At 44.7% G+C, this 16,617-nt stretch overlaps 1 protein-coding gene across 4 annotated transcripts in view; it reads left to right on the top strand.

Annotated features, from left to right (window-relative positions):
* The window catches only part of CHST3 (carbohydrate sulfotransferase 3), a 46,499-nt gene extending 31,866 nt beyond the window's left edge, over positions 1-14,633 (top strand). For all 4 annotated transcript variants that reach the window (XM_019484363.2, XM_059729897.1, XM_059729896.1 and 1 more), the window contains exons 2-3: positions 518-811; positions 3,362-14,633. In XM_019484363.2, the coding sequence (XP_019339908.1) occupies positions 675-811; positions 3,362-4,610 (1,386 nt within the window). In that variant the 5' untranslated portion in view covers positions 518-674 and the 3' untranslated portion in view covers positions 4,611-14,633. The remainder of the gene's footprint in view (positions 1-517; positions 812-3,361) is intronic.
* The last annotated feature ends 1,984 nt before the right edge of the window (positions 14,634-16,617 follow it).

Below are 16,617 nucleotides of genomic sequence, written 5' to 3'. Positions count from 1 at the left end.
TTTTTAAACATGTTTAGTAAGCAGTGTGTGACAGTAGTTTTGGTTGCCATGGATAGCATTTGTGGACATGGCAGAAGGAATGAGTCTATTAAATTGTGAATTGGCAGTTGTAAGCATCAGCATTAGCCAAAATGCTTTTCCTACAGTGCAAGGGAATTGTTTTCAGGGACTTGATGTAGCCCGTACACTCTTGGCAATTCGCTTGAGAGTGAAGAGATGCTTTATTGACTGTGGGTCATCAAAGGGCAAAAAGGAGGGAAGAATGCTTTGTGCTTGTGTGGTATAGCCCATTTTAGATTTCTGTGCAGATACTGGAGGAAATGACAATGATTAGATGGATTCAATCTCAGTGGATATTTCCTTGGATCAACATTTTGTATAATCTTGGAATCTAATTAAAACTCCTACCATATGAAAAATACTGACCTATCAAAAGTCAGTCTTAGTTTGGTTTATTTCAAACTACCAGTATTCTAATTGTCAACCCTTACACTTCTTATTTTTGTCTCTCTGCAAGGTAAAGCATCACCCACATGATAAGGAAACACTGGAAGATTGGAACATACACTCTCTCAATAGCTGCAGAGCACCAGAGGCTGAAGAAGACCTTCTTTATTCTCCTTCAAAGGGGAGGGCCTTTCTGATGACAGTCTTGGACTCTTCCATTACTCCTCATGGATAAAGGGCACGCTTTACCCCAGGATTTCCGGGATCTGTTACATTGTTTGAGAATGAGGAGCAAGTATGCCATTCTACTCGTGTTTGTGGTAGCTCTTGTCATTATTGAGAAGGAAAATAATATCATATCAAGGTAGGCAAAAGGGAGAGCAAAGTATTCCTCTGGTGGGAGAGGATTTCTTTTCATCCTTGATATAGCTTTCAGGCTGTCTTCATGTCTATCCTGCCTATCACCTCCCAGCTTGCAGGCACCATCATTCCAGAACTGGGTACTGAACTCTCTGAATCCCAAATTCAAGAGGTTAGCCTGGTAGGGTTTTGTAAGCCTATTACTACAAGCTTTAAGTGCTTGATTTACTTTAACTAAAGAAGCACATCTGTAAATTCCTTCCCACCTCTACTGTTATGGTAACAAAGCAGTCATTGGCAGGCTGCTGTGATGGAGGGGCATGATAGCAGTAGCACTACTGTTTTAATTGAGGTCTTTTCTACAAGATTTTCTAATGAGATTTTCCGTTTCTTTAAATCTATCCTTTCTCTTACTGCCCTTGTTCTACTTTATTTCCATTCCCTCTCTGACTTCACGGTAGTACCATATTACCTTCTTCTTTTTTTTTTTTCTTTTTTTTTTAACACTCCCTGCCTGTCTAGACAGACACTTACAATAAAAGTCCCACAACCTAGTAAAATTAAGCTTTGATTATAAATTAATCTTTTTACCTGTCATCCCTTTCCCTGTTTCATTATACAGCCTACCTACTCCTCAGATCTTCCTGTTCCATCAGTCTTAACACTGTCATGCCTTGATTTCCTACTTACTTCTAACCATCCTCCATCCCCACACCAGACAGCAGGACTATGTATGTCTCACACTTTGAGAATGCACATGCTGAATACTATGGTGAGGAGAACCAAAGAAGTACTTAAAATAACCAAATAGATGGACAAGTGAGACAATTTCATGATGCAGAGCTGAAATTGCAAACTGGCCCACAGTCAGAGGGAACCACTCTTAAAAAAATTCATGGATAAATGTTAGTGACTGTGAAAATGAAGAGTTACTAGAGCAGGCACATGCTGCAGAAATGTTCCATAAACAAGGGCTGTCCAACTGGTGACCCATGAGCCACATGCAGCCCCCTCCCCCCAAGAGATTAAATTGTGGTTCCCAGGGTCCCACCTGGCTGCTATTCCCCCCCCCTCCTCCTTTGCTGTAGCTGAAGAAGCAGATGCGGTTCCTGGGCTCCCCCTCCTTCTGGCTTTTCCTTCCACACCCGAAGGGATGTGGTAGTGCAGCATGGTATACCTCACAGGGCTGGGGGAGCCCAAGGCCTGTGGTGCCAGGGAGCTTAAAGTGAGGTGGGGCACCTGGGCGTGCAGTGCACTGGGGGGAGAAGGGGATTTTGGGGCTTGCAGTGCAGTGGGGAGATATACGATGTAGTGGAGGGGCACATGGTGTTTGTCCCTGGAGGGTGTATGGACCACTGGTGTAACCCCTGCTAGTGCAGCCCATGGAGTGTGCAGCCCATGGCCACTTAGAAACCAGACAGCCCTGCCATAAGCAGATCCTTGAAAACATCTCAGTCCTGACCCACAGCATCTATTGCTATTTCAATCCTAGGGAGAAAGGAAGAAAGGGAGAAAGGAATCCTAGGCAGTTCTTTCTAGGGAGAAAGAACTGCCATCATACCTATAGGCTATGGGGCAACCTTCTCAGCACCACTGAGGCAGAAAGATATCTTGGAGTCACTGTTGACTCCAGGATGAATGTGAGTCATCAATGTGATGAAGTAGTTGGCAGAGCCAATCGCACCTTGTGCATCCGTAGGTGCTTAACAAACAGGTGATTTTCCCTTTCTATGCGGCACTGGTCAGGCCGCAGCTGGAGTACTGTGTCCAATTCTGGATGCTGCAGTTCAAGCAGGATGCGGACAACCTGGAGGGGGTTCAGAGAAGAGCCACTCATCTGATCAGAGGCCTGCAGGGAAGGCCCTATGAGGAAAGGCTAAGGGACCTTAACCTCTTCAGCCTCTCCAAGGGAAGGCTGAGAGGGGACCTCGCGGCAACATACAAATTCATAAGGGGAGAGCAACATGAAGTAGGCAATGATCTGTTTACCAGGGCACCCCCTGGAACAACAAGGAACAATGGCCATAAGCTACTGGAGAGAAGGTTTAGACTGGACATTAGAAAAAAAATTCTTCATGGTCAGGGTGGTCAGGATCTGGAATGGGCTTCCAAGGGAGGTGGTGCTCGCCCCATCCTTGGGGGTCTTCAAGAGGAGACTGGACAGGTACCTGGCTGGGTTCACATGACCCCAGGTTTGGTGACCCTTTTTTTGCCTGCCAGGGGCAGGGGGTCAGACTAGATAGCCCACTGAGCTCCTTTCTGACCCTAGAATCTATGAATCCTGACTTCTCTTAGGGCTCTCAACCCATTTTCACCTGCAACACCCAGTTACTAATTCCTAGGAGTATGAATGATTCTTGTGTGAACGTCTGCTGGGTTTGTGACATAGGCAAATGGGCACAAAGGAATAGGACAAAATTACTGAATCCTTCAGGCCTGAGGTAAAGTAAGGCATACCCTCAGCTACTTAGAGGGGAAAGCCTAAACAATGCCCCTCTTGGTCATTTCAGTCACTGCTTCCATGTTTGTCTTGATGCTTTTGTTTTTTTTGCAGAGTATCAGACAAGCTGAAGCAAACCCCACAATCACTGATGGAGGCAAACAGCACAGACCCTGGCTTAGTGCTAGCAGAAAATGGGTCCCTCTTATCCCTCAGTGAGCTGGACTCTGCCTTCTCTCAGATCAGAAACCGGCTTCTGAATGTTACCCTGCAGCTAGGAGGGAACAGGGAGCTTGCTGTGGCCCCTGCCAAGGGGCCCCGGAGACATGTACTGCTCATGGCCACCACCCGCACAGGCTCCTCCTTTGTGGGTGAGTTCTTCAACCAACAAGGCAACATTTTCTACCTCTTCGAGCCACTCTGGCACATCGAGAGGACAGTGTCCTTTGAACCTGGTGGTGCAAATGCTGTGGGGTCGGCCCTTGTCTACAGAGATGTCTTGAAGCAGCTGTTTCTCTGTGACCTCTACATCCTGGAGAACTTCATCAGCCCACTCCCTGAGGATCACCTGACACAGTATATGTTCCGGCGAGGCTCAAGCCGCTCATTGTGCGAAGAGCCTGTATGCACCCCTTATGTCAAGAAGGTCTTCGAGAAGTACCACTGCAAGAACCGTCAGTGCGGCCCCCTGAATGTGACCCTTGCAGCGGAGGCCTGCCTACGCAAGGACCACATGGCTCTCAAAGCTGTGCGAATACGGCAGCTGGAGTTCTTACAGCCATTGGTTGAAGATCCTCGCCTAGACATGAGGATCATCCAGCTGGTGCGAGACCCACGGGCGGTGCTGGCTTCACGCATGGTTGCCTTCTCGGGCAAGTATGAGACCTGGAAGAAGTGGGCTTCAGAAGGAGCAGCTCCCCTCAATGAGGATGAGGTGCAGCGACTGCGAGGGAACTGTGAGAATATCCGTCTCTCAGCTGAACTTGGCCTGAGGCAGCCTGCATGGCTGCGGGGCCGCTACATGCTGATTCGCTATGAGGACATTGCCCGGTCCCCCCTCCAAAAGGCCAAAGAAATGTACAAGTTTGCAGATATCAGCATCACACCACAGGTGGAGGAGTGGATATTGAAGAACACGCAGGCACCTCAGGACAGCAGTGGCATCTACTCCACCCAGAAAAACTCCTCAGAACAGTTTGAGAAGTGGCGCTTCAGCATCCCATTCAAGTTGGCCCAGGTGGTGCAGAATGTCTGTGGCCCAGCCATGAGTCTGTTTGGCTACAAAGTAGCCAGCAATCCTGAGACCCTGACAAACCGATCCATCAGCTTGTTAGAGGAAAGGAGGACCTTCTGGATCACGTAAGATCCTCTGTTGCTGGTTTTCTAAAAAGAAGTATATTGTTAAACTGACAAAAATAGAAATAGAACATGGGAACAGCTGAGGAAGCAGGAACAGGGGCACCATGCCCTGCTGACCTGTATCACACCCTCATCTCTAAAGCTTGTGTTTAACACATGCTCCTTGTTCATTCTAAGTGCTTTCTATTTCTCCAGAGGACAAGAGGGCATTTAGCCACAACCAAAATTTCAGCTCTCTAGATGGAGACTGTAATGTGGCAACCCTCTGAACTAAGCAGAGCTCAAATGCTGGCAGTGGGAAGGACCAAAGCAATAGGTGCCAGCTTCCATACCTCAGCACTTAGCTTTCTTCCCAGTGCAGGCGCCACCCTTTGCTGAAAGGGCATTTCTGCACTAAACATCCAAAGAGAGAATCCTATTTTTTTTTAACTGTACACTTTAGAGTCCCTTATCCTGCTGAGTACCAGAGGAGGTGGGAAAAGCCAAGGAGTGCTCTGATATTACCTGAGGCAGACCTGGCTGTTGTGGTTTTCTTGTTGGATGGAAATGCCAAGAGGGACTTGTTTCAGGTTTGTTGTCCATAGATTGCTTAGTAATTCCCCAACAATGGGGAGGTAGGGGAACAAGCACCCTAGTGACTGCTGGTAAACATTCAAACCCAGGATATTGTATGGGTGGTCTTCAGACCCTGAAATAAACAGTTGTTCAAATTTGAAGAGACATGAGTGGGTCCTGCAAGGACCAGCAAACTATCCCCAACTCTGCTCTTTGAAGAGCAGAAAGCCACGGATACAGGGCAGACATGCAGCAAAGTCAGCTACAGCTGTACCACATTAGAGATTATTGGCCCAGGTGCAGGATTCCTCATGTTGGCTGCTTTTTGTCTTGCTATCAAATGCACCAAAGCCAGCAGCTGAGAGATTTCATAGATTTCATAGATTTCATAGACATTAGGGCTGGAAGGGACCTCGGAAGATCATCGAGTCCAGCCCTCCGCCCAAAGGGCAGGACGTCAGCTGGGGTCATAGGATCCCAGCAAGATAAGCATCCAGTTTCATCTTGATGGTAGAGAGACAATGGGAAAGCTATTTAAAAAAAGAGCAAGAGAAAGCAATCTTCCCTATCCCTGGGGACCGGACTTGCCTTCCTAAGTGGCATCAACTGTTTTGTCTTCTACTCCCCCATAAAAAAAATCTGCAAGCTGGTTTCCTCAGTGATCCCTTGATAGTAGCTGGTGTCTACTGAACGACAATGAATGCTTTTTTGCCTGGTTGTGGTAGGGCATTGCTGTACTTGTATTTGTGTCTTCTTGTTGCTTTTGTTTCTCTGGAAGTGCTGGTTGGAGGTTGGCAGTAACCCTCTAGCCCAAAGCAGAGGGAAATTGTTTGTCCAATTAGTTTTCTTGGTGGGGAGGGAGAGAGGGGAGGGGAGTGGAAGACTGGGATGTGGGAAAGTGGGACCTTGTCCAAAGTTGGGCAATAGAAATAGTTTCTCTAACAGGAAGACATGGGGGAAGATTGCAACAGACCAATTTCTAGCATGTGCTGCTCCTTCTCCACCTCTGCATTTAAGCTTGGTTTTGGTTCGTGGGAGACTAGTCTCTCCCCTTAGCCAAGTCTGGAAAGGATTATTGGACTCCCCTGCTCACCCTTAAATTATCTTCAGGGCAGAAACATCAAAATAACATGCTGGCTAAAAGTGACTTTTTTTAATGTTATTTTTCAAGGGGCAGTATTAGGTTCACTTTAATTACATTTAAAGGGATTCTGTCAACAGATAACACATTCCTTCCTGGAACATGTCTTGACTTAGTGTTGTCCCAAATAACACTACAGATTATGCTAAATTCACATATTGCAAGGAAAATGTTTTTTCTCTGTTCTTAAGCACATTTGCTTTGTGCACTTGCAACTGTGCCCCAAATCATGGCTTCTACTGTGCCCTTCTGTGCTGATGGCTGGTTTCACTTCATAATCTCATGCACCAACATGAGATGGCATTAGAATTGTCATGCACAAGGGTAATGGGAAGTACAGCTGGGTAGCAGAGAAGGGGGAAAGCTGGTTTTATTTCCTTTGGACACAACCTGGGAGCGCTGAGGAAGCTGGAGCTAGTGAGTAAGTAGAGTAACAAGGTAAAAGCTAATCAAGAGATGATCCAGACAAATTTTTGTTTAAGGCCTCTGTCGGGCCTTGCTAGTGCAGCCCACATAAACATCAGCAAGATTGAACAGAAACATGCAAGAAATACAGGCAAGATATGCTGGCCAGAACCCTCAAATCACAAAGCACTTTAAGACAAACGGGTAGTCACTTAATCTAAAAGAAAATTAAGTTGAGACATACCCTGGCAAAGATAGCAACACCACACCTTTCCTTCTAAAAGATACCACACAGTCTTACTAATGAATCATACATTGTTAAAATTGTAATCCTTCTAAGGATCAAAGTTTGCTTTTCAGTAATCATGCAATGCTTTCATTTTCTGCATCTCCAACAGTTTGGACAACCAAAACAGAGGTGAGACAGTTCTTCTTTGCAGCTCACCTGTGTTAACACAATACAGCAGCGTTCGGGTTGCAAGCACTGCAAGAAAATATTGAGCAAAAAACCTGGAAACTGCTTCCACTGACATTAGAAAAATAATCTTGAAAACATTTATTAATTTGGCAGGTCTTGTAAGCCCCTTAGTTTTTTAAAACCTACATTTCCAGCCTAACTCCCTTTATATTTTTTGCTTTCCCAGAGAACTATTCGTGGCTGAATAAAGTTTGTAAAAGTGGAAAGAAATAGATAAAATACCCACAAGCTTCAAAGGAGGCTCTTCCATGTGTACTTTTTGTGACAGATTCTGTAGTTTTCATAATCAAACTCAGCACCCACCAAAGTACATATTTTAAAATACTGTTCCCAGGTTTTTGAACCACAAGGACCAGTGAACAGCTGTCAACAACCTTTCTTTACATGTAGTCATTCATTTGTTATTTTTTCCCTGGTGCAGATAAACATAAGCCAGTATACATTAAATACACAGGTTCTATCTTGGAGACATTTACATGTTCCCAAAACAATCTCACCTGTCAGCCAAAGATAATATGGCCAGCCTCTACAAAAATAGAGCATCAAGGTGGAGGTAGAGATTTGTAATGGTCTTGGTTCACTTACCATGCCCCAGGACAACCTGCATTTTCAGGACCTTTGAGAGGTGGTGGTTTTATCTTTGGACAAGTAGCAGGAAAGCACATATACCCCTATGCAACTTCACACTCCTCTTAAAGATAAGCACATGAGTAAGTGCTATCTTGGACTGGTGAGCTTCCATGAATCAGGCCTTTAATGCATATTGCAGCATTTCATTGGAATATTTAAGACAAGAGCAATGCATACAGAGTACAGAACTAGTGAAAACTCCACCTACCAGAAAACTGTACTGGTCTGCATCAGTGCAGATAGTTGTAAAACCTGCCAGCATAAAAATGGACAAATGTATACCTACACAAGGGCCATGTTCTAAGGCCCATTTAAAGCAGTGGAAAGGCCCTTATTGGCTTTACTGGATCGGGCCCAAGGCAGAGGTCAGTAGTGAACTGGACTCACAGTCCCTTGCTGACTAGAGTTTTTGACCAGATCCAGTAGCAACCTGCAATGGAAACTGTCCTGGAAATGTTCCTGGAGAGGCAGGGGCAGTAAATGCAGCTCCAACCAGCACTTTGGTTATGCTGAAATGAGGTGATCATGATGGGGGTTTTTTTAAATTTTTGTTGTGCTTTTTTTAGTGTGTGTGTGTGTGTGTGTGTGTGTGTGTGTGTGTGTGTGTGTGTACACAAGGGCTGCAGCCTTGCAGGGACCAAACTGTCACTTGGCATAGGTAAAACTGTTTAGAGAATGGAGGTTTTACCATTATAAACTGCAAGGGGATTAATTTATTTATTATATGAAAAAGAGGGGAGAATATTTTATTAGCAGTGAGTCAGAGCTATACCCAAAACAGACAGTCAAAAGAGACCATAGGAAATGGGAAGTGGAGAGATAGTTGTACCAGGAGCGGCTCAATTTTGATTTCAAACAAAATGCTGTTTAATTTTGAGAAATCCTTTCAGTTTCTCTCTTTAGCATCTGGATACAAACAATAAAACAAAAATTACACAGATAGAAACTGCTATCACAGCAGGTAACACCTCTACTCTTTCTAAACGAATCTGACTAAAAATACATGGTTGTATTTTCTCAGGCTATCTATTTTGTGCATTGACAATATGTTTTGCACTGTTATCTATTATGTGAGAGGGATTTTCACATCCTAACAGGAGTTGATAATATGATAAGAGAAAACATGGTGGTAACATCTCCAAAAACTGGCATGGCATTATACCTGTACCTGCTTTGCACTCATTTTTTTAAATGACTGCTTTTCAAGTAACAGTATCCTCCTAACCTTTTGGGAACCACAGTAAAATTACAAAAAGACAAACAGTAAGTACAGAATGCCAATCCCTTATGACACAGAAAAGCACAGAAATCCATAGAAGTGAAATGGCACATGGCATAAAGGACGGGCTAATGACCTTTGGGATCATACCTTTGTCTACTAAGAAGTAAGCATAGGGACTTCATTTCTGCATAGTTTGGAACTGATGCCAGGTCTCTGTTGAACATGGGGAGGAAAAAAAACCCAATTAGAGCTTGAGGCAGTTTGGTAGGTAAGCACAAGATACGCCCAGGAATTAAAGGCCAAATTCAACTATAATATACACCTTTGGCAATCTCATTTCACTTCAGTGGGGTTTAAGTCACAGCAGGATTTGGCCCAGACACTGGAATCCTGTCTCATTCCTGGAATAGTCCCTCAAGTCAGAGCTGCATTCATTAGCAGTTTGGGGAATCGCACTACATGGCTACCTCCTATATACACAGACTGGGAGAGACAGAGGGATTCAGTTCTCTACTTAGTCAGTCACTTGACCTTCCCAAGCACAAGAGAGTCATTCAGCACTTATTTATTTAAGGGATTTTTTCCCCTCACTTGATGAACACATCTTCAGTCTGAAAGAGAGAGAGACTCTGACCTTCGTAAATAAAAGGGAATATTCTTCTGCATTTCAGTTACTGAAAAAGGAAAGGCAGGTTTCTAACAACTTAACCCTCTTCTACCAGGTTCTCTAGGTGTGTACCTCTTCTCATTCTTCCCTGCATTTCATGAGAAATGGGCCAGGCCCAGGTGCTGATAGAAAGCTCCACTTGCCATCTGCCTGTTGTGCCCTCCTGAACCCAGCTTCCTTGCTCATGCCTCATAACCTCCAGTTAACAGACTGGCTGTGAGAGCTTTGTCTCAGGGGGGAGACCCCGTCACTGAAGAGGTGTGGAGGAAGAGAAGGAGCAGGCAGCAGGATCTGAATGGAAACTTTTTATTTGCTGCTGTACTGCATGTCATCACCGTGGGCCAGGGAGAAAGGCTCTCAGCTGCTGTCAGGGCTCCAGGACTCTTTAAGATGAGCAGCTTCATTATTTCAGCTCTTTCTTCCTCTTCTCAATTGTCTGTTGATTTTCAACTCAAAGACAGAAATCTCAGGTGTTCACCCCTCTTAATGGCTGATACTGTGCTGCCCAGAACAGCTGTTCTTTTTGTTTAAAATCAAAATACCCGCATCCAGGATTTGAAGCAGACCTTGTAACTTTAACTGCAGGGGTTCTCCCCACTGAGGAAAATCTAAGGGGAAAGGAGGCGAGGTGGAGCAAACACAGCACAAGGCAGACTTTAAAGGAAAAGGCACTGACTTAGCTTCATTGGGCAGCAGGAAATGTGCAGCTGAGGGAGTCAAACATCCTCTTGTTTATTTTTCTGGATGGGGAGAATTCTGCACTACTAGCTGGGAGTTTTTGGAAAAATAAACTTGCAGCTATGCCAATATACATGCATTTTATTACTGGCCCCATGTTGAGGTTCTAACTTAAAGGCTCACCTAACTCTGCAGCAGTGCTGTGACAGGCTTTTCTAACTGGCTGTGCCCACTGTGGTCTGCTTGCCAGTGGAAGCTCTCGACAGACCTGTCCCCTGAAGAGAATAGTCAGTGCTCCGGTCTGAATCAGCCTTGCGGATTCACAGAAATGAATGTGAACCTTGTGACCTGTTAGAAGATGGCTGACTTGTCTTATTTAATTAAAAAAAAAATCACAGTGGAGGAGAATCCAAAACATTGCTTGTCTCTCTAATGTTTATTCCCTTGTTATTTTTGGCAGTGAGAAAAATGTAGGTATTAAACAGCAGCAGGTATAACAGGTAAGATGGTGTAAAATGCATCCCTCCCCCTGGCCCCCCAAGCAAAGACTTGCTTTCTTTGTGGAACAGCAACAAGGGTTCAGAGAACTAAGAAAGTAGAAGAGACTCAGGAAAATAACACCTGGAAATGACAACAAGAAATCCAGCAGCAGATTGTGTGCACAAGAGCAAGTCTCCAGTTTAATGGGTGTTCTCCTTGTGGGGGACTGAGCACTCAGGACTCCCGTTCATTCATACAGAAATTACAAGTGCTTATTTCCCTCAGAACCAGTCCTCTAACATGCCATTCACCTGCTGTGTCAAACGTTGGTTATAGAGTTGTGTGCAAAAGGGCTGGTCCTACTGCCAAAATGCATAGGTGGACTGAAACCAGAGAGAAAAATGTTGGTTTCAAATCCATCAGAACACAGGAGGAAAGGCTAACCAGATGCCCAGAGGAAAAGAACAGGCTAAACAGAAAACTGGAAATTACCTGCAGGTCTCTAACAGGGCTTTATTCCCATGCCCTGGAGGTTTATGCCTCAATGTAGCAGTCAACCACTCTTACACACCCCTACTTCAGTGGCAAGGGGAATCAGTAGCAGGAGTGGCAGCAGCGGCTGAAGTAGGGGACACAGGAGCAACTCAAGTGGAGGGCACCAGTGATTGCTGCCATGATTTGTGTGTGCCCCCTTGGAATCCTTTGTACTTCTACCAAGCAGCCATCCCCCACAGTGTGCGAAATGTTGCCACAGAGAATTATAAACCTACTGAACTGCACTCTAATTCCCTTCACCTACCCTAGTCTGGCACCAGTAATGGCAAGGCAGGTGGGACTCACCATAAGCTAGGGAGAGTTGTAGTCAAAAGGCAACTAGTTGCTATGCTGAGGACATGAAAGTGGCAGGAAGGAGCTGACCGGTGGTTAGGTCTTGCTTTGCTCGGGACTCCACATACTTGGAGAACTGGCATAGGAAGACTGAGGTAAAACATGTCATGAAATTATGCCAAAGGCTTCAATCCTTTAGCTCTTAATTTTAATTTCAGTTTCAGAAGTGTCCTGCCCAAGAGTCCACTCAGATGCCTAGAGCTCCTTTACTGCCAAAATCTCAGGACTAAGTGACCACGTGGCAACAGGTAGAGATCTCGGTGCACACTAGCTCCAGAACACATCACTACAGCTATGTTAGGTTAAGCTATATTTGGGCTAATCAGCTTTGTGTAAAGTAGGGCCTATAAGCCCATGTACAGTGCTATTCTAGCATAGCCCACTTAATTCAAATTATGGAGCTAGTATGTACAAAGGCAGCCTAAGTATCACCACAAATTTTAGCATCTAGGATTAATACTATTTCCGGGTATCTCAGCATAGCAGAGCCTGGCTCTATGTAGGCTCGTGATACATGAGCTAGCACTTTTGTAGCTTTGCAGAACACTGAATGCCCTTAGTGGTTACCAACCATTTTAGACTCAAGACAGTCCCTGCTAGACTCAAGGTACACTTCAGAAAATGCCAGCTCTTCGTTTTCACTTATAGTTTGACTAGAAAAAATAAAAGCAATTCTTCTGTTGCAAAGAACTCAGAAAGACCACAGCAGAGCAGAATGTTTTTGACACTGGATTCCTATTTGAAATCTCTGGGATAATCTTGTGACTTGTGTAGGTGTTCATACATCTAACAGTGCTAATATTGAAAAGCCCTTAAAAGGATCTCACAGTACCCCAGCTGAGAATCATTGCCCTAATGTGTTGTCTCTCTAGCTGGGCTCCATGCTGCTTGACAAAATAAACTTGGGGGCCTGGGACCTCAGATTTAGGCATCCTTCAGCTGCAAATTTCTCAACATAAAAAAGTAAATTGGGGTTCAGTAATAATGGCACTGGGAGCTCATCCCCAGAGCACTTCACCATAGCAAACACTATTCCAGCCAGATCCTGGGCTACAGCATAGCCTCTTTGTACTATTCCATTTATAAAGGAGGCCTTCAACATAGCTCTATGGCTGCTTTCCACAGAGGGGGCAGTTAAGTATTTCCCAGGCATGGGGGAATCCCTGACTGGCACAGAGCCAAAGTAACCAGGTCTGAATCACTACCTACAGCCTCTCACCATAGGGGAGTGAGGAGGGAGATTTTGTGAGCATTCTAGATGTCTTCAGCACAGCCCATAGGGGCCCACTGCAACTGGGAAGATTTAAAGCAACCAACTTCTTAGAAGCAAAACCTGGGACACAGGCCTACACACTCCACAACTTTCTAGAACCAGCCATGCTCTACATCCCTTCTGATTAATACCACCACCCTAGTGCAACATGCAGGGTAAGTAATTCACTGCTATAATGTAGAGCTATTTAACCAGAACAGCATTGTGTGAAAGCAGCTGTGCTACACTGTGATTTAGGAGATAACCTGTAGCTAATTAGGGACTAATTTCCAGCCCCCCCCAAACTTAGGATAAAAGTCCCATTTCAGGGACTCTGGGGACCCCACACATCCCCAGAATTCTGGATTGTCCCAGCAAATTCAAGATGACCAATCATTTTATATGGATTTAAACTATGGTTGGAGTTTAACTTTTGAAAACTGCCTTGGCTACCTTTTCCACAGCTGTGCTGAGTGGAGGTCTTATGGCTGCTTATTTGGGCCCTGAGTTTACCAAATCAGTATCTTCCTTGGGTGTCTCAAGCAGAGAAAAATCACACAGCAAGGGCAGGTGGAGACCCCTCTACAACATGACTACACTCTGCTGGTCACCTGAACAGGCACTTAAATGAGCTATGGATATATCCTAAACATTTTGAAAAGGCACAAAATCCTGTAATTGTTCTAAAGGGCTCTCAAATACCCCTTCTCCCCTTGCCTCCCCTGCAGCCATGCCCAGATGTGTCTATGAATTCTGTACTAACCCTTCACTGGGGGAAGCAGGGTCTCTGAAGAGCTCAATCTCATGGAAGTAATTATATTTTAAGAATTCTATTTAATTGCTTGAAGTGTATAACATTTTCTAATGTCCAAAGCTGCTTAAAATGTATGGGCTTTAACCTTTTTCTACAAAATTAAAATGGTGGAGAACTTTTATGTAAGAAAGGTCAATATGGTCTGCAGATCTACTGGAACAATCCCATTTCTGAGTGAAAGTAGACTGATTTTTCAGTCAAAAACCCAACAGAAGTGGGCTGAGTTTTTGAGAGAGGGTGATTTTGCATGGAAAATGAGAAAATTCAAGCCATGAGATATTTCCAATGTTTAAAAAACATTTTAGAAAAAACTGAGCAAAAAAAGAAGAGAAAGTGAAAATAGTAAAGATATTTGTGCCAAATTCTGTGAAGTAATATTTGTGAATATCATACAAATCCCTGAATAAACTTGTATTTGAGCAGAGCATAGGCTCAAGCATAGCTAGACAGAGGCTACAAATAATAAACTGATCCCCTGGAGGTGCAATCATTTAATAGCTAGTAAAAAAAACTTGCTAAATGCAACCCTGCAGTTTATTGCAAAAACAGGCAGGTAGTAAAAGCTCAGCAGGACAGGGTTTACCCAAACAATCAGAGCTGAGTGGGGAAGGACTAGTAGGAAGGAACAGGAATGGGTCTCTTTATTGGTACAGCTGAATCAGGAATGGCTATGAAGTACTGCACTCAGAAGAAAAGGAAGGTACGGCTTTGCTAGCACTGCTTTCAGATGCATATATGCACATTTGTGTCTAATGTATGCAGTACCTACCTGTATGTGTCTATGAATACTTGAATAAAAGTAAGCAGATGTATATCAGCATGTCCACAAACATACATATCCATGAATGGGTGCATATGCACACACAAGATATCATTGGTATATCTGTATGTGTGTGCATAATGGGTACATCATGGGCTCTGGCAAAAGAAACGGACACACCATCTACAGCAGTCACACATATTCTATAAACTGCTGCTCTGCGGATTCCTTCCACCAAAGGAAAGGAAGTTGTTTGCTATACAGGCATATGATCCAAGATCTTGAAATCATAAATCAATTTGCTGGCCTTGTCACCACTGCCTGGGAACTCCACAGCTATGATTTGTCATGTGGCCCACAATGCTGCAGAAAATTGGTATTAGCAGGCCAAATGTCAGAGTAAAGGGCAAGTCATTTTCTCTGCTGATGAGAAAGAGGCAGCAATGAGCAGCTGACGGTTGTTGAGAAGATGTTTGTGATGTCACATGGGGACTATGCGATTCACAACAGGAAATAAATAGTAGGGCTGTTGTTCCTGTGTTGTCACTTCTGCCCCTTTCTCAGTTCCTGTTATTTCCTTAGACTGAGTTCGGCTTCACTTCATACAGCAAATGAATCCTGTCTGCCCCAGCATCTCTATCATATTTCTGTTCCAGTGCATTCCTTGAAATAATAAGCGTTTCCCTAAATCCACGTCACTTCCAATATTTCAGTGAACAACCCATCTGTAATAGTAAATTAGCATAGAAAATTCTTCCTCAGAAAGAATTCTTCCTCATCAGAATCTCTCTGGTGCCCAGAAACTGTAGAACAATTTCCACAGAGTAATTATTATGCCTCAAAATCATGGAAACTTGGCAATGAACAGCTTCACCCCTGTTATATTATCTTTCATTCTTCAAACTTGGTCTACACACAAAGTTGTCTTGACTTAAAGATGTGATTTTATATCAGTTAACCAATGCATCATGGCATGGATTCAGCCAGATTTAAGCCTATTCATACTGGTTTAACTGACAGCTGCAGACTGAACCGATGAAGCTGGACTTTTAAACCCACATCAGAAAGTCCAAACAAGCATTTGCATAACTTCAATGCAAACTGGTTTTCAGTTAAGCCAGAGAAACTTCTGAGTATAGACAAGTCTGTATTATCACTTCATGTCAGTGACAGCTCCTCACCCAGCCTTTCTGGACTAGGATTCAGATGTGGAATTGTGCTGATCATGATCTGTCTTTGTCTATACTTGCAGCTGTGTAGGGTTCACCAGTACCAGGACAGCCGTACCCATGGATCATGAGTGACTGGTAGTGCCTTAGGGGGGGCATGTGCCCCCCAGCAGCCAGTCAGCAGCTGGGGGTGGGGTGGTCCCTCCGTGGCTGATCACACTGACCAGGGCTCCCACTCCTGGCTGGTGCTCTCGGTGGGGGTACTGGTGCTCCTGCCTGCCCCTCCCCACACACTGCCTGAGCAGGGAGTGTGGCCTGTCAGAGGGTGCACGGGCACTCTCAGGGAGTGCGCGTGCACCCCCATGCACCCTCTACGTGATGCCACTGCTATGGCTGAGGGCTCTTTTTTATTGGGTAGACAAGATTCAAGCTTTCAAGCAACACTGTCCCTTTCATTTCTTTTCAGCTGGGTTTGCTGTAGGGAAGAGAAGGGTAATTCCAGGGAACTCAATGAATAAAAGGTCTTTTTGCCCAGGTTCATTCTAAAGTCCTAGTATTGCCACAGAGGTCATTACAGGATCATGTTTTAAATCTGATCTCATGTGCTAGCAGGGTTACCAATAAAATCTCTTGGAAGGGAGTGTTGCCAATTCAAATGGACATGATATGCAATGAAACCACTAGATCAGTGGAGCTCAACATTTTGGCCCCACAGGCCAGGTAAGTGGCACAGGACCAGTCTGTGGGCCACACTGGACCCTGCCCACCATTATCAGGCATCAGGGTCCCACACTGCTCCTGCATGCTGAGACTGGGCTCCTGAGGTCCCATGCTGCCCACACCCAGCTCCATGGATTGGGATTGGGCCCCAT

Source organism: Alligator mississippiensis, chromosome 6 (assembly GCF_030867095.1).
Source record: "Alligator mississippiensis isolate rAllMis1 chromosome 6, rAllMis1, whole genome shotgun sequence".
Lineage (NCBI taxonomy): Eukaryota > Metazoa > Chordata > Crocodylia > Alligatoridae > Alligator > Alligator mississippiensis.
Note: the sequence above shows the minus strand (reverse complement) of the source record. Positions and strands in the feature narration are given on the sequence as shown.